Here is a 17,916-nt window from a genome sequence, read left to right as displayed (position 1 = left end):
TTTCTGAAGCCATTCTGTTGTGGACTTGCTCCAGTGTTTTGGGTCGTTGTCCTGTTGCATCACCCAACTTCTACACAGTTTCAGCTGATGTACAGACATTCTCACATTATCCTGAAGAATTGTCTGATATAATAGTGAATTCATCTTCCCCTCAATGATTCCAAGCTGGCCAGGCCCTGATGCAACAAAGCAGGCCCAAATCATGATATTTCCTCAACCATACTTTACAGTTGGTATGACGTTTTCATGATGATATGCCGTGGCCTTTCTACGCCAGATGTACTCCTGTGTGTTTTTTCCCCTAATAGTTCAATCGTATTTTCATCAGTCCACAAAACATTTTGTCAATTCTGCTCTGGAGTGTCAATGTGCCCTTCCACAAACTTCAGGCGTGCAGCAATGATCTTTTTAGTAAGCAGTGGCTTCCTTCGGGGTGTCTTGTCATGGACACCCTGCTTGTTCAGTGTTTTAAGTATTGTAGACTCATGAACAGATGTTAGCAAGTGCCAATGATGCCTTCAAATCTTTGGCCGTCATTCGGGGTTGTTTCTGTACCTCATTGATGAGTCTTCCTTGTGCTCTTGGTGTCATTTTGACTGGGTGCCCACTTCTTGGTAGAGTAGCAACAGTCCCAAAGGGTCTCCATTTGTAGATGTTTTGCCTAACTGTAGACTGGTAAATTTCTAAAGTCTACTTTGTTAAAATAACTTTGTTACCCTTTCCAGCTTCATGTAACTCAACAATTCTTGATCCTAGATCGTAGATCGTAGATCGTAGATCGTAGATCGTAGATCGTAGATCGTAGATCGTAGATCGTAGATCGTAGATCGATCGTAGGAAAGCTCTTATAATCACATAAGCGTGTTCTTCTTGTGCAGAGCAAACTCTGCAAGTTTGAGTGGTTTTTATCAGTCAAAGTAGCTGTAGTCCACACCTCCAAACTTATTATCTTAACGAGGCTCCAGGTGTGCTAAAACCTGACTCCAATTAGCTTTTTTGAGGTCATTAACTCATGGGTTCACATACTTTTTCCACAAGCACTATGAGTTTTTTTTATTGGTTGTTCTCAATAATAAAGACATGAAAGATCAAAAAAATCTTGTGTTATTATTTTAGACACCTTTTATTTGTCAATACCCCTGACTTAGATGAAGATCAGAAAACCATGAAATTCCAAATGGTTCACATATTTTTTTTTGCCACTGTATGTTGTTTGACGGACAGGGATATGGAGATGCCTGGGGAGTGTCGGTGTGCACCTGGATTAAGTGGAAGCCGAAGGTCATCTCAATAAGGTCAAATATCTAGAAGTATGCACCAGGCTAATTCATAAACCTGTTTGTCAGCTAACTTTTTAAAAGTCACTAACAGATCAAATCTACAGGCGAGTCCAGGCGAGTCCAGGCTGAAAATCTGGGCAAAATCTGAGAAAAACTCTTGCAGTGTATTTTAGTCTTAACACCATGTATAAACCGGACGTGACCGGCGCAACGACACGACAAAAGACCTTAGAAACGCATAGAATCCATTATAATTTTACATTTTGTCCACACTGGATGCGGTGCTGCGTGACAAAACCCATTTAAGAACAAGCAGGTTTTCATATCATTTCCCACCTGTGGCGTCCGGTGTGGACACAGTGATAGATGGATAGTCATTACAGGACTGAAGACCATTTTCAGATTTAAACAAAAGATTATGAGGGCACACAATTTTTAAAGAGAGAATGACCCACATTGATACTATTTAGTATAAACACTGCAATATTTCATGAAAAAATGGGCTTTGTAATTTTTATGTCACTGGGAATTTAAATTACATGTTTATTATGCTAACATTTAGCAAGACTGTAAAGTACACATCATTTATGGCAAATAACACTTTTGAGTATTACACAAGCTTTCCAACACTTGATATAAATATTGGTTAAAGAATTTGCTCCACATGGACAAGAGCATTTGATAAAATGAAGTTACAGTAGAGTTGGTGGAGCTGATTTTCAGCATGTGAGGGTAGGATCTAATCGCGCTGTTTAGCATATCTTGGACAATGTATCCTTATTAGGCCTTCTACTTCATTGTTCGGGCAGTGAATGCTGGGTAAATGTTCCTTTTCATGTTCTGTAAGGTGATATCAAGATGTCTTCTGCCTAGTGACATTTGCAGTAAATGTATGTTATACATTAAGCGTTATGATTTGGGACTCTTAATTGAGATGTGGTAGCAAACGTCCTACCTACTCTACTTAGCGCGGGATATTCACTTACCGGAAATGTCGTCATCTACGATCAGTAGCTTAGCCAAAAAACGAAGTGAAAGTTTTTATTTTTCTGTGATTTTGTTATTGTCTCCCATCCATAATATAAAATACAAATATATATGTAATTTCTTAATCCTACTTATTTAATTATGAATGTGTTTTGTAACACAAAAGCACAATATGGTATATTTTATACAGTGATGTTATCTTAAGGCAACAACTGCATTTTTACAACATTTTACATTATAAGGCCAATTTCAGGAAAACCTTTTATTGGGCAAATTTCTGTTGTCTTCTTAAACCGTTCGCGGCGTGGTGGTGCTCTCTGTCTTTTTAAATGTTATTCTTTATCATGTAAATGTCATTTGAATGGTTGTACTTTGCATCCAAATGACCACCTCTGATGGTCTGTTACTGGACTCGCCAGAATTGTCACCCCTCATGAATGAAGCAGTTGGAAACAATCTGTCCAAATTGTGGTTGTCAGTCCCAAGTGGCAAATATATGCAAAATATAACACATAGAAATAGCCTATACAAAAAACAGTGTAAAACAAAACAAAAACAAAAATCTATTTTACCTGTAAATTATTATTTTGTCTGACGAGACTGAAATTGAGAAGAATAACCATTAAGATTAAAATAATATCAGTAAAGGTCAGAGTACTGTGTCAAATAACTATAGCCGATTGCAATCAAATACACAAAAGTGGGAGGGACGCCGTTAAAGGAAACAAGAAGCCAGTCTGGGGATGGAGGAACATTTCCTTGTCCTCTGCTCTCCGAGGGGAATTCCAGGTTGGTGAGCAGGCACAAAACACTACAGTCAACACTGGAACAGTGGTAAACGCCTTTTGATTGCAAAACATTCCCTATCTCTGTAGTTAATGAATACACTATTGCTTGATCTTTCAATGATTCATTACAAAGTTGAAAACGACATGGGTCATTTTGTACAAAAAGGAAAAGTGAAGCTCGAGCTGTTTTTAAAAACGTAATCTTGGATGTTATTTAGGTAAAACGCACAGTTGCTGGCTCGAATATGTGTTGCACGATGTTTTTCTGTAAACCTTTAAACTTAAAATTATTTTGTATAATGTATCATTTGTGCCCATTGTTTTATATCATTTCATTTCAATTGTATTTTTTTATTAAAACCTTTTTCGTGCATTTTTAATGTAGTTTTATCGATCTTATATTACCTGGTGAAAGCTTTTGTAACTATTACTTGTTGCACTATCTCTGGTATTGGGACAGCCTCTTCAGAAACAAAGATCTGTTCTTATGTGACATTTTTGTGCTGCGTAAAAATGCATGTTGTGTAAATACGTTTGACTACAAAACTTATTGTAAACATCAATTTAATAATTGGAAAAATAATATATCATTAAAAATAAAAAAACACTGCAATATCATAACGCTACACATTTGAACATCCTAATACACTAGCCTACTATATGTAAATTTAAAGTGGGCTGGCTAAAAAAAGGCACAAATACATGTAAATGTTTATCAATTTTATAGCTATAGTTTCCCCCATTAAATGCAATCCCTTCAAGCTATTCTAATAAAGGAGTCCAGGAGATTTAAGAAAAATACGTTTATTGTAGAAAAGATAAACGAATAATTTGTTTGTAAATTATACTCACACACATTTAGTTCCCTCCAATCAACCCTGCAATCAAACTACTCTAAACCCATTCATGCCGTGTAATCTCTTTTTCCTCGACCAAATCTAATTCTATGACAAATGCATTCAAATGGATCATGTATGACACTGAATCGCGCAAAGTGCTTCAAAGTACATTTCATAAGTAACACATCTCTGAGTTTGAGATATCCCTTCTGAAATAGCTGTCGCCGGCATATGAAAAGAAACAGTCTGATGAGCCAAAGGGCGCGTACTCTGAGGTCGTCATGCCATCCTGCAAATTGGACAATTGTGACAGACAGAAACAATGCTGTAGGTTGCAATGCTGGTAGTGGTAATTTTCTGGAGAGAAACTGGAGTTCAAATCCATTCGTGTCGGAGAGCTGTAACACGAGGAAGATGAGGAGTGAGACTGAGGGGGAGAGTAACTGTTGTAATCGACTGGACTGGGTAGATTAAAGGAGTCTGATGGTGATCTTGAAACCTGAAGAGAAAACACACACATATTTACAGAGTGTGACACTGCAAATATGATTTATTAGCCTATATGAAATTCACACGGTCATAAATGTAAAAAACGAATTACATACCATGTTAGTGCCGTAAATGTCCGTATTTGAAGGTTGATATCCATTAGCCCACTGCGCAGAAGTGGGGCACACGAAATTGTTGTTGAAAGTCTCAGGTGGCATCATATTCATCATCTGTTGATGATCATAAACGTTCTCCATCGGGACGTTGACATGTTCAGTAAATGAACGTGTCGGGAAATAAGGATCCTGAGCTTGCCTTCCAGAGAAAACATCGAGTTGGGCTGTGGGGAAGACAGAAAGTACTGGCTTGAGCACAGGAGAACATTTAAATTAGCCCAGTAAGACTTGGGATGATGTCACGAGACCATCAGCCAACAGCTAATTCACATTTGAATAGTAGTTTATAAAAAGGGGATCATTCACTGTACTCTTAGGAGAACATATGTGGTGCCATTGTTTATTTACTTGTTTGTTTATTCTCATTAATGAAGTATATGGGTGATGGCCTGACGTTGGAAGAAATTGGAGATTGTAAGTTGCATGCAGTCAGTGTATTTTGTTGTGTCTTGTTCTAAGGTAGCTCATATATTTACAGAAAGAAAGATTTATAACCTAACTTTTATTTGATTTTAGTAAAAGGTGCTTGACTTTTGATAACATTTCTCGACTTAGACAAAAGTATTTTGTAAAACCTACAATTTAAGGTCGTAGTGCAGACATCGCGACTCGTCATGGCTTGTGATTTCTAAAGGATTAAAAAGAGATATACAAAAATTAGATATGTGTATGAGAGAGAGAGAGAGAGAGAGAGAGAGAGAGCAAATGGAAAAATACGTGAATCATTATTATGTTCGTATAGTTTTAAGTCATGTGAACAATAGTAGAAAAAAGTTCCGTTATAAATATCATGTGTCAATAACTGAAACATGGACACAAACAGGCCTGAGGGGGCGTGGCACTAAAGTGGTCAAGTTGGTAAATTGTAGGCTTTATTGCACAGACCACACTTTATTTTACTTGTTTGTTTGTTTAAAACTGCATGTAATTTGTAAGTGTATGGTTTTCATTGTTTAAGCGCCAATTGTTTACCGTTGCTGTTTTTTGTGCCTGCAGGGCTCTATGCTTCTGCAGTAACTCCTTGACTGTAGTCTTTACACGCACACCCTGGTACACCTTGGTTTTATCTGCTGAAAAAGAAGACATCAAGTTGTTTCCATCTTTGTTTTATTTGCAAACAGTCATGCAACAGTCATTTCTTCTATGCAATTTTATTTGCCAAAAGGAAAAACTGTTCTGGTGAACTAATTCTCACATAATATCAAACTTGTTCATAAATTCTTAAAGATATCTTTAAATTCAATCTTGTTTGATAATTTCTCTTATTTGCACCGCATGAAAAACTCTATTGTGGAAATGATCCTTTGCCCGTCTTCCCAGTTCAAGCACCGCTGGCCGGTGAGCAAAGGCATCCGGCAGTGAATGGGTTATTTTTTTTGCATTGCAATAGAGTGCAGGAGAATTTGCTCTCCAGCCATCTTTGTCACGTCGCGAGAGTTTTAAACCAGGAGTTTGGTTTAGTTTAATTCAAATCTGACTTCATTTAAATCCTACAAAATCGTGGTTACATATAGACCTCTTTTGGCTTTCTGAACAGTGTGCAGAAGAGCGCAGTCTGGTTTGCAGGAAACTTGGAAAAGTGTGTGAACACTGCTTAGGAGAACAGAAGAAAGAAAAACGTTCTCGACAGAGGTTTCTACTCATTACGAACGTAAGTAAAATATTCGTTTGACAGCAGTAAATGTACTCATGCATGTAGGGAAAATGCGAAGAAAAGTGCATCTAAAACCTGGTTTGTTTAACGCAGAAACGCGATTTGACTAGGTGCAAAGACGCTTAAATTCGTTGCTAAGGCGTTGTCCATGTGTTCTAAATTCTCAGGAAAAGGTGGAAAAAACTCCAGAATCCAAGTTATTTTTCGCGACTCATTCTACAGATCTTATATTAGGCTATTTCTTGATATAGTTAATGGGGCAGTCCTCTTTCTCTTCCGAAGCGAAGCCGCGCCTAATAACAACCCCCAATATGAAATATGTAAAAAATTGATAGAAAAAATACTTGTCCTTCTTTTCTAATTTTTTAATTGGTTGCTCAGTCTTGGGAAGACATGCACAGTGGGACGTCTTCCTGATTCACGTTAATATATATAAAATTTCTGTCAGAACATAAGTGATTCAAAACAACGCCACGCCATGGCTGAGTTCATGGAAGCAGTTGAGTTTAAAGAGAGGCAAAATGCGCGCTGATGTTGAAAAGATAGCAAAGTCCTTCGGCAGTATTTTGATGGGCTAGTTGACAGTCAAAATCGATTCTGATAAATATTCATATGCGCTCTCAAGTCCGAGAAACGTTTGCATTCTGGTTCAAATGTTGAAATCGTGTTAAATATTTGCTGTCAAGTGACACTTGGTCGTTCAGAGAACACATGCGTTCAGTTTGACATGATCGTAACGAAATCGCGAGGTATAAAACTGCAGATTAAATACATCTTCAGATAAACCCATGTTAATGTATTGCTTGAAAAAGTTGCATAAAGAATACGAGTCAGACTGAAAAGTCAAAGGCTATCAATAAAACTGAATGAATCAGCAGAAATACTGTTCACACTAACTGCGGTTTAACTGCACGAAATTGTACGTTTTTCACCAAAAATATAAAATATCACACCAATTTGTTTTTTACTTGAATACTTTGAAAGTGTTTGCATTTCAAAATATAAGTAAGATTGCACCATTTCATATGTACATTTCCAAGCAACATTTTCCAATTATTAAATTTATATTTACTAACATTTTTTTTTATGTTTTTCAGGTTCCCAAAGAAGAAAACATCTTAAATGAAGAAAAAAGAATATTCACTTACCAGACATATTGGCCTGAAAAGAAGGAAAATTCTGCAGGAGCTACAATGAAATACCCCAACGTCACTTCTTTGCTCTATTATATGGGCAATAACGAATTATTCACAAAAGTCTCAAAAAGTCTCAACAAAGTAACCTCAAAACACTCTCAGGACATACAATTATACAGTAATATACCTAGGGATATTTTAGTTTGAGTTTTTCTCCCCTCATCCCTACTATTTAAAACCCCAAGAACTCCATGATTTGACAATGATTTGATTGCGCGATACTTTCAATTTGAATATTCAAAGGCTTCTTAAAAAGACTTATTTCTTAGTGATATTCGCTATTTCAGTGCATATAATAACATCTCTTATAACAGAATGTTATGTTATTTCACATTTTGACATCAAACAAATATATATTTTTAACATTTTATCACCCTTTTGAAGTTGGTGGTTGGAGTCTCCATTAGACCCACTATTTCAACTTTGTAATGGCACAAAGGGCCCAAACGAAGTTTTACATTCATGACACATTGTAAATATATTCTGTAACGGGTAGTCTTATAAAGTAAATAAATATTGCGTCCTGTTGTTTAGATTAATGCAGTATTATACGAATTATTGGACTGGTGGGCGTGGCATATGACAGCAGCCATGTTTGTTATCAGAACAATTGGGATCTCTGCTGAATTCAATTTACTGGGATAGTAAAAGTATATTGAGTAAGTCTGGGCATTAAATAAACTCGATTAAATTATTTTTTTGCATTAAAAATGAGCAGTTTCTGTTTTTAAAAAGGACACGATGAATCAACCTGCTTCTTCTAGGTCAAGTAGACTGTGACTAGACACTAGTTTTCACAATGATATAAAATGGCTTTCTTCACTTTTAGGTAGTATCTTAATTTTACTGCAATAATGTAAAAAATTTTTTATTTAAACATGGCATATTTATAGTCATTTCAAAGATGCTGTTTTGATGCTGATGCTGATTTACAAGCCCAAACCAAAAACATCAGACACCTGGCTGAAGTTCAAACATTAATTTGATGAATACGGTAATTAAAATGAAAGAAATGCAAAAGTCATATTTTTAATTCTTCAAGATTTATTCATTGTCAGCAAAGCATATTATTTCATGCGAGAAGTGAGATTCATAAACGCTCGAAGTCTCCACACTTTTGTCATGCAGGTGTTCTTTCATGTATAATGGAAGCTCGAATAAAGAAACACCCATAATTTTATAATTTTCTTCAAAGGTAAAAAAAAATCAAGTGTTGATAAAGTATACTGTGTTTTAAAAATCTATTCTATAAAATATTTTTTCTTCATCTCTCTTCACGGTGTCTCGACGGAATATTGTATTTCATGTTTTTGTCTCATCCTTGTGTTTAAATGTATCTGCTGTATGAAAAAAAAGATCTTGATTTAAAATGATTATTTTATCACGGTTTTCTTGTTAAGTTTGTAAAGGACCAGCTGTACATTTTCAAAGGTTATACGATAGAGAAATCTCTAAGATATCCTTCTAAGGGTTTTGGGAGGGTGGTTTTTGCGGGATGGATGAATGAACGTCGCCGCCTGGTGGTTAAAACGTGTGACTCACAGTATACAGTACACCACAAGCAAGTTGTGTTCATGATGCATAGCAGGCTATTAAAAATTCGTGTCTTATTTGCGTTGGTTTAAAAATCAAATGCATTATCACATATTTGCAAACTTTGTCTGTATTTTGTTTATATCAGGCACCACCTGAATAGTTGGAAAAACTGCGTGAGACCCGAATTTTGGTTTAATTTTCCTTTTAGACAGTTTGCACCACAGGGTTTTAAATTTTAAACTTACAAGATGAAACGAAGAAGGAAATGCATAGATATTTCACAGCAACTTAAAATATTGTAACACTTAATTTTTACAAGTAATATACATTTAAATAGACTCACAGTCACTTATGCATCAAACAAATAACAAATCCAATATTCAAACTTATACTGATTATCCCACTTATCCAGATGAGAAAACTGAACTTGTGGTTTCTAAAAATTTGAAGATAAAATTACAATAAATTATGTAAAACGAATGAAATAAAACAACAAATTCAAGATATAATGTAGCATTATTTGTTCCCCCACATGAAGCCTTAGCCCTGCTAAGTAAATCTGACAAAAATATTTAAGTGCTAATAATCTTCCTTGTGAAATGAAGAGGAGTTGATCTGCTAGGCTGGTAAGCCCTTATTTTTTATAGTTCAATATCAGAATGCCCTCCTGACCTCATATTGTGACCAAGCACTAGCAGTGTCCTCCTTGGCCCATGCCAAGCTGTCGCTCAGTGCTGGAGGGGCACTGTCAGCGTCATCCACTGCCAGTTTGCTTACAGGCTCAGTCATAAAGGAAGCAGATGCAAAGCTGCTAGAAGTGGTTGGGAATGAAGAGTGGTAATTTATGTCATCTAGTGAATGCAGAGAATAGGTCTGGGACGATGAACCCCGAGAGGATGAGCGGAACTGGGTAGGACTGGCGTTCTCGGGGTTGACCAGAGAACTGGATGCAGACAGGGGTACAGGAGCCAGAGCATCTCCACACAAACCCTCTACCGCTTCTGTCCCTGCGGGCTCCCAAGAATCCCTCTACAGGATACGTAACAAGAATTACAATTTAACAAGAATGAAAAATCGTATTCTTGTAAGGTCTTTTAAAATCTTATGATTGCAGATAGTGAGATCAATTATTAATACGTAGGCATCTTAGTTTGATAAACAGGTTCAAGAGAACAATTTTTGCAATGCCATGGTCATGGGTTCGATCTCAAATAATTCACACACAAATAAAATATAAAAATAGTTTGATTTCTAAGATTTTTTATTCCATCCTGATTTATTTAAATTGTTACAAAATTCCCCAAAATGTACTCTTTTTAGTTAAAAAGCTCATAGCTTTTGTAGTTTAGGATTAGTGGATATATTATCACACAACAGAGTTATGATTTGAGTAGATTTATGTGTTTCTCACATAAAAAAAGTTGTGAAATATCTTTTGAACAAGCTTTCCGAACACAGACTTGAGAACTTTCTCCATGTGCTGAATCTTACCAGTAAATAATGTGAAGGGTCGCTTGGGTATGAAGGAAGCAAAGAAGATAATGCAGAGGATGAGAAGATTGTACTTCCTCCACTGGTGAACGGTGAGTTGCGGTAGTCCCCAAAAGAGTCCGGGTAGTAGCTGTCTATGAGAGAAGAGTAGCTGGACATGCATCCGGTGTCACATGAGAGAGACTTCCCCACCAGAGCCGATTGGTAGACATCAGCCGGATATGGTTTTGTTGTGGAGCAAAACTCTGCATCTGAAATGAAAGGTCTTCTCATGCCGTAGTAACTGGGAAGCATGTGAGGCCCTGAACAGAGGAATAGAAATTAAAAAACTTTTTCTGACTAGTTTTGACCGTTACATGATATTATAAAGTGATGTATATTTTAAGATTTACAGTGATGGTTTACTTTTCTTATTTCTTTTGTTCTTCTTTTAAAATTAGCCTAATTTCCAAACATTGTGCCATGACATATAGCAATAATAATTTCAACATTTTATGACATGGTTGCATTTGTCAACAGTAGTTAAAGGGATACTTCAACCAAAAATGAATATTCTGTAACTTGCTCACTCTCATTTCATTTAAAACCTGTGTGACTTTCTTTCTTCCGCTGAACCCAAAAGATGACGTTTTAAAGAACAGCATGGGTACACATTCACTTCTATTGTATGGACACAAAATCAATGTGAATTGGTGCCGGTTACCAACATTCTTCAAAATATCTTCTTTTGTGTTGTGTCGAAGAAAGAAAGTCATATAGGTTCGAAATGACAAAAGGGTGAGTAACTGATGACAGATTGTTGTACGTTTACTAATGTTAACCTTATTGTAAAGTGTTACTAAACTACGAATTACTGAGCATCTACCAAAAGAATTCAATAGATAGTCATTAGATGCCAGTGCATGTTTCTGAATATGAATTTATTTTATATATGTAATATATGTATTTATGTAGTGTCTCACCATTCATTTGAGCAAATGGATTTTGAGGAGTGGATCCACCCTAAAAAAACATACAAAAAAAACGCATCATGTCAAATATTTGTGTCATAGTAACACTCAAACTGGCTGTATATGCTCATTAGTTTTCCATGAACCAGCCATTTACTGTGATCCTTTTGAAAGAGTTTGAATAATGCAATCCAGCTTTAATGAAACATGCCAAGCAGCACACAAATAATTTGCATACGTCTAATGAACTGACCCCAAATCTGGGAGAGATTCTCCTGCCATAATGCTGCATTTAGGCCAAAACAAACAACCCCGATCGAATGAAATACACTGGCTTAAAAAAGCACACTGTCAGTCACATGCATGACTGTGTAGGTTAATCTGTATAGTATTAAAAAATAGAAATAAAAAAAAAAGTCTGCACTGTCAAGGTTCAATTTTTCCACGGGACCGAAATGACAATACTATAAGATTTGCAGCACACAATATTGTTATTGAACGGTGGGGAGCTCATGGTAAGGGAATACAGAGACGTTCTTCCGTTTGCACATTAGGAGCATAAAAGAGCTGATATCAAGGCAGCACTGGCTGGAGGCAAGCAAATTTTGAGGCTAGTATTTGAATGTAATTTGCTCATCCCAAGACTTCCCTATGTGAACAACCTACGCCTCAGTGCCTCTTTGAAGGCATGGTATGGAAATCAGGCTGTTGAAGAGCTCTGAGGCTATGGCACCTGATGCAGGTAGGAGATAAAGCAGGGTTAAGCTTGTGATAGAGTGCATTGTTGGGGGTGGAAAGGCTCTTTATGAAGGCCCCTTCAGCTAGGTAGTAAAATTGTTGTACTAGTAGACCTGTACAAGTCAAATTAAGATTTTTCCCTGCCCGTTGTTATAGTGACTCTGCGTGTGGTTAGTTTCTCAAATGATTGTAATTTTTTCGCTTTGCATGTGCCACGTTGCTGGAAATAATGTGACGTTTTAGTTCAAATGCAAAATGTGTGTGTTGCTGTGTTATTTTCTGCCAATTTAAACTGTTGTTTCTTATTTTGGAGTGGCTTGTTTTAGGGCTGTCAAACGATGAATCGCATCCCGTATAAAAGTTTGTGTTTACATAATATACTGTATGTCTGTGTACTGTGCCTATTCATTTAGCATTTATAAGCATACACATACATGTTTACATATATAGGAAATATACAGCAAGTAAATTATACATAAATGTTTACTCATTTTTATACTTTAAATATGTAAATATATACATTTATGTGAATGTTTTAATAAATACAAAATAAATATGAACAGTACACAGACATATATTGTGTTAACGCAGACTTTTATTCTAATCACGATTAATCGTTTGACAGCCCTACCTTTTACACTTAGTTTACTTCATTTCCTTTTTAATTTTTTTACATGGAAGGCTAAATATTAAAACCAAATCACGGTGCGTAATATCAATGTTTACTATTCTTTTCTTCGATTGTCAATTTCAGTTTATGCACGCGAGAAGAAAAACTTCACCAAAGATTACATAAGAGCGTATTTGACTGTTGTTCGGCTTCAGCTTGTGGCAAGTGGTTCTATTGTTTTGGTCCTGTGTTTGGACATGACTTCTATGGCCAATGTTTGCTGAAGTCTGCAGATGGCTCTTCTACCTCCAATAAAAGCCTATAGATTTGGAAGTAAGCTCATTATAAAGCCATTTTTGTTCTGCATGGCCTCAACATGCTCCGATTCTCCCGTGCAACCCTCCCCCCTGCTTAACCATTGTTCTGTGTATTTGGTCTCAGTCAAGTGTCTGTAGATTCACAATGATTGACACCTATACTTCTTTTCATTATGTTTTGAATACATAGTTACTATTTTGGCTGTTACGTAACATAGAAACAATTAATGATCAGCTACGGCTTAAAAGAATGAAAAGAGATCACGCATTGTCTAAGGAAAGACCGTGAATCTGGAACTTGGATTATATATATTTTTCCTCAAAGCATCTTTTCGTTAAATGATTAAGATCCCACACCAGGCTGCTTATTCAAATACGAGCGAGTGCAATTGACTCAGAGACGACAAGCTTTTCCTCTTGTGCAGCCAGATGTCTCCAGTCTGATTTGCGCCTGTCTGGAGTGACAACAGCAGACTTGTCTGTGGGAGGAACAATGTAGTGGAGCAGGTGTGTGAGTCTTTGACTTTGCATAGCCATACCACAGCACCAAAAGATTGATTTACTCGACGACCTCAGGAGCTCACAGCCATCGGCACTGTCGCTATTGTCCGCATCTTATGCAGAGGTATTTACTGACGGGCTTCGCTTCATCCCACTCGTGTGAGAAAGGGACAAGATTCTGAGGGCTGGTATAAGAGACAATACGTGGTCACAAGTCATTAGAATAAAAAAAGAAGCCAATGAGTAAATAATGTGGTGGGGCACAGAATATGCCAACTGTTTTAAACTGTCTGTTTGCGTTTATGAAAGAAGAGCAGAGTGACAGGATGAATAGGGTAAAAGAAAGCATTGTGAAGTGCAGGGCGGGGTGTGTTTCAGTTGGGTGTACATTGACCAGGTAAGATTAAGCTTTGGACTTACAGTGTAGCGCGGCCCATTCGTCTGCCTCGACCTCTTCTCTGCCAGCAGATCTTTCACCGTGTGCTTGACTCTGACCCCCTGATAGACTCTTTTAGAACATTCTGGCAAACACACAGCAATAAAAGTGCTTTTGTGAGGCTTTTGTGAACAGGGAAAAACACCTAGTGGGACAGAAAATGAGTCTTGCATATGCAGAACTTGCAGGCAGTGCAGTAAAAACTTGATATTAGTTTGTGGACATTTCAGATAAAGCAGCGGTCAAAAGTGATGGCAGATTTGCTATTTTTACTTTAATTGATTTTAAATTCTGGTTTTTGAAGATCTAATTATGAGAAATGAGAAACTGGGTTAAGGTATTTTTTGGACAATAGCATTTGGCAATCAGGCAATATGTTTAATTTGTTATATACCAAAAATGTGTATTTATCAGTTGTATTGATTTTGTTGATCTTCGTTGGTTATTCTCTTAGGCCGTGACTCAATAAACTTTATACATTGTGTCATTTTTTAAATGAACAGTTCACCTGAAAATGATTTTTTTTTTTTATTCACCTTCGAGTTGTTCCCAATCTGTATAAATTTCTTTGTATGGTTGAACACAGAGAAAGACATTTTAAAGAATGCTTGCAACCATAAAGTTTTTGGTCACCATTAACTACCACAGTAGGACAAATTACAGCAGTAGTCAATAGTGCCCCAGCTCTATTTGCTTTACATTCTTCAAAATATCTTATTTTGTGTTCAACAAAGCAAATACATTTATAAAGCAATTTTGCCTACTGTGGTGGTCAATGGTGGCCAAGAACTGTTTGGTTGCTGTTCATCAGAACCAAGACATTTATAAAGATTTGAAACAATTTGTCACAATCATGTGTAATCTAATTTGAGATGTGATCAATTAACAGTCATTAGAAAATGAGGGTCATTCAAATGAATTCAATAAATTATTATTAATATATTATTCACAGATAACAAATGAAGCATTAAACATTTATTTAAAAAGTTCAGAGTTTAAAAGCTCTGTAAAACATTTTAAATGCATAATATTTACTAAAAGGCTTCACAAGGTGATTTCAGATTTGCAGGATGATTATGGCAGCGTTTTTTGGGTATGCATCTATAACTGGCATGGAAATTATCTATGGTTTTGGTCAATGCAAATTGGTCAGTTCACAACACTAACTCAGTCCAATTGAAACATCATGAGAAGCCAATTATCAATTTACATTTATTTTGCCCCTACCTATATGATTCATAAAGCCTTCACAGTGAAAGAAACGCAAACACACAGAACCCAGAAGAATAAATACAAGGTGAGTCATCATTTGCTGACTGGCCTAAAATTGAATGATATCTAAAGTTTGCTCGCCAATGCAATAAGAAGGATTCCTGGGAAGCGCAAATCCTGACCAACAGAGAACTGTATTTGCAATTTAAAATGTCTGTGATAGGAAATTGCATGCAAACATCATTGTAGCGTTATGTAAAAGACCCCAGCTTCATTCATGAACTTCTGACTTCCTGCCATCTATAAACACCAAAGAGCATCTGAAATAACACAATTATCACATCCTGCTTGTTTTACACAGACCTATTTGAGTAATCTTTCAAAATGACATTGAAACGGGTTCAAATCACTTTACTGTGTCTGTCATTGAGATCTTTTGATAATTAAACAATTAGACATGTTAACTATTACTGAGTGAAGTTCATCCATTCAAAGAGGATTATTCTAACCAACTAAACAAGAAAAAATAAAGCTCAAGGCATACTGTCGCCATGCCAGTAAGCTTAAAATATATACCTGCTACCTTTTAACATTACACAGACATCTATTACAGCTTCTCTGCCCCTAAAGGCTATATTTACGGATTAAAGGGAAGGGCAGGTGCACCTTTTAAACGGACTGATCCAGTGACAAGTTAAAACTACATACTCAGTATGGGTCCTCGTTTTTTTTTACTTTAAAATCTCATTGCATTAATCTAATTGTAAAACAACACCTTACCAGTTTCCATGCTGCTGATACCTCAGAAGAAAAATAAGTGGCTGGAAATTCAGTCGGCTATCTATCCCAATGAAATGACGGTATCTACTCCCAAACTCCAGCCGATTTTGACCATTATACCAAAGACACTAAATCCAACTCCGTTTAAGAGAACTACACTATAGATGATGATCAGAAGTCAGCTTTTGAAATGACCCTCGGACATTTGTTTACATGCAAATAATCGGCAGGACGTTTTTCAGGCATTTGCATCCAGCTTCTAGATTAGTGAGGAGAGAGCACGCTTCACACGCCACCATCATTGGTAAATTCATGCTTAACCTTTGCTGGGTTGCCGACTCATGTGTTGTGCATGAATGTTTCTCAAGTACCACGTAACCAGAATACTTTGCTTGGCATCTAACTACGATGCAGTGGTGGTGCATTTGCGTTCTACTAGCATTCTTTTTTTCTGACTTCATTACTTGCATTAAATGAGTAAGAGCAAATTCTGAAAGTTAAAGAAAACCTGGAACAAAATGATGATGATCAGATACCTCAACAGACCTTTGAACTGTCTGTAGGAGCTTCATTTCTACCAACAGAGATTTCATATGCCCAGGAGCATTTACTGTTTCATGTAAGTATTTTTAGTGACTTTTAATCTTGGCTTGTTTGAACTGCATAGACTGACAAAACAAAGATTAGGCTTTTCTTCTCTCTACTCTGAATGGATTGTTGGTGACTCATTTCTTCCAAAGACACTCGTTCCTCTTTCAGCTGATCATATGCAATTGGCAACATGGGATCAGCCTCTTCCAGTTACAGTATCATTCCAGTAATCATTCCATCTCGTTCTAATATAATCGTATCTAATGTTACGTGCCTCACTGAACATTTTAAATGTGACTAGTTACATTTTGTTGATGTTGTGCAGCTGTAATGATTTTATTGAAGTTTTTAGCATTTCACCTTTTTTAAAGTAACGATACGCATTTTCTTGTCTGTATCTTGGTTTATTGAAGCCAGCGTCATCATGTCTCCTGCCACACTGGTACATGAGTACAATGCTTCATCCTTGAATAATTTTGGTAAAAAGATTTAAAAAGATTTTAAAGGGAGAGTTCACTCAAAAATATAATCCTGTCATCATTTATGCAGCCTTATGTGGTTTAAGACCTTTGACTCTTGCTTTCTGTGGAATAGAAAATAATATATTTTGAGAAATGTCTCAATGGTTTTGTGCCCTTACTTTGTGTCTTTAGAAGTCAATGGTTGCCAAAGTTGCTTGGATACCAATGTTCTTTATAAAGTATCTTCTTTCGTGGTCTGCAGAAAAAATAAATCTGTAAACATTTGGAATGATATGAGGGTGAATAAATGCAAAGAAAAATATTTGTTGGTAAACTATACCTTTCATTTAGGCAAGAGTAAAGTCTGTAATTAAATCTCTCCAGTCAAACAGAGATTGTAATTCTGTGTTTTCATGAAATATGTCTGTGTGTGATGTGGTCTTCCATAAATTCCAATAAACAAAGTCAAATAACAAAAGTATAAGGGCTTTTATGAAACCAATGTCTCAACATTAATATGTTTGAAAGCTACAGTGTTGCATTTTAAGGGAAATACGTCTTCGGCACAATAATTAAAGAAGTACGGTCATGGAAAAAGCAACAACATAAAACAGGTTTCTGAAGAACTGGTTGGCTTTGTTAAATACAGATAAATGCAAATTTGACTATGACAGACTCTGAGAGAGCAACTAGCAGTCACCGGTTTGTTTTGGAGAACTGGGATAAATATTAACATCAGTATGCATCTTAAATTTAACCTAACAGTGATGAACGTTAATAAAGGATACTGTTTAATATTTTTGAATGTGATACATTTTCTTTATTTGTCTTGATTTAAATGTCAACATTTTACAGAATTTGGTGGGTTATCAGCAAGAAAAATA

At 36.3% G+C, this 17,916-nt stretch overlaps 2 protein-coding genes and 1 long non-coding RNA gene across 5 annotated transcripts; 1 reads left to right on the top strand and 2 right to left on the bottom strand.

Moving 5' to 3' along the window:
* Positions 1 to 3,843: 3,843 nt before the first annotated feature.
* linc.pou2af1 (lnc RNA pou2af1) lies at positions 3,844 to 7,501 on the bottom strand. Of its 3 annotated transcripts, none has more exons than XM_056757750.1 (5): positions 7,362 to 7,501; positions 5,532 to 5,629; positions 5,139 to 5,187; positions 4,500 to 4,723; positions 3,844 to 4,393 (listed from the first exon to the last, which is right to left on the bottom strand). In XM_056757750.1, exons 1-5 carry the CDS (start codon positions 7,366 to 7,368, stop codon positions 4,067 to 4,069), a joined length of 705 nt encoding a protein of 234 aa, XP_056613728.1. In that variant the 5' UTR covers positions 7,369 to 7,501; the 3' UTR covers positions 3,844 to 4,066. The 3 variants fall into 3 exon arrangements, with proteins under 3 accessions (XP_056613728.1, XP_056613729.1, XP_056613727.1); XM_056757751.1 differs by having other exon boundaries at positions 5,532 to 5,626; positions 7,362 to 7,500; XM_056757749.1 differs by lacking the exon at positions 7,362 to 7,501 and having other exon boundaries at positions 5,532 to 5,658.
* LOC130429283 (uncharacterized) lies at positions 4,766 to 8,120 on the top strand. The gene is made up of 3 exons (XR_008907568.1): positions 4,766 to 4,973; positions 5,556 to 6,210; positions 7,311 to 8,120. It is a non-coding gene; the product is annotated as an uncharacterized LOC130429283 (long non-coding RNA).
* A 783-nt stretch (positions 8,121 to 8,903) lies between these two features.
* si:ch211-213d14.1 (POU class 2 homeobox associating-factor 2) lies at positions 8,904 to 16,123 on the bottom strand. The gene is made up of 5 exons (XM_056757748.1): positions 15,981 to 16,123; positions 13,973 to 14,073; positions 11,399 to 11,438; positions 10,437 to 10,738; positions 8,904 to 9,974 (listed from the first exon to the last, which is right to left on the bottom strand). The coding sequence occupies exons 1-5, from the start codon at positions 15,988 to 15,990 to the stop codon at positions 9,600 to 9,602; spliced, it is 828 nt and encodes a 275-aa protein (XP_056613726.1). The 5' UTR covers positions 15,991 to 16,123; the 3' UTR covers positions 8,904 to 9,599.
* Positions 16,124 to 17,916: the final 1,793 nt, after the last annotated feature.

This window comes from Triplophysa dalaica, chromosome 9, assembly GCF_015846415.1.
Source record: "Triplophysa dalaica isolate WHDGS20190420 chromosome 9, ASM1584641v1, whole genome shotgun sequence".
In the NCBI taxonomy this organism is placed as follows: domain Eukaryota; kingdom Metazoa; phylum Chordata; class Actinopteri; order Cypriniformes; family Nemacheilidae; genus Triplophysa; species Triplophysa dalaica.
The sequence above is the reverse complement of the archived record's forward strand: the minus strand, read 5'-3'. Positions and strand labels throughout refer to the sequence as shown.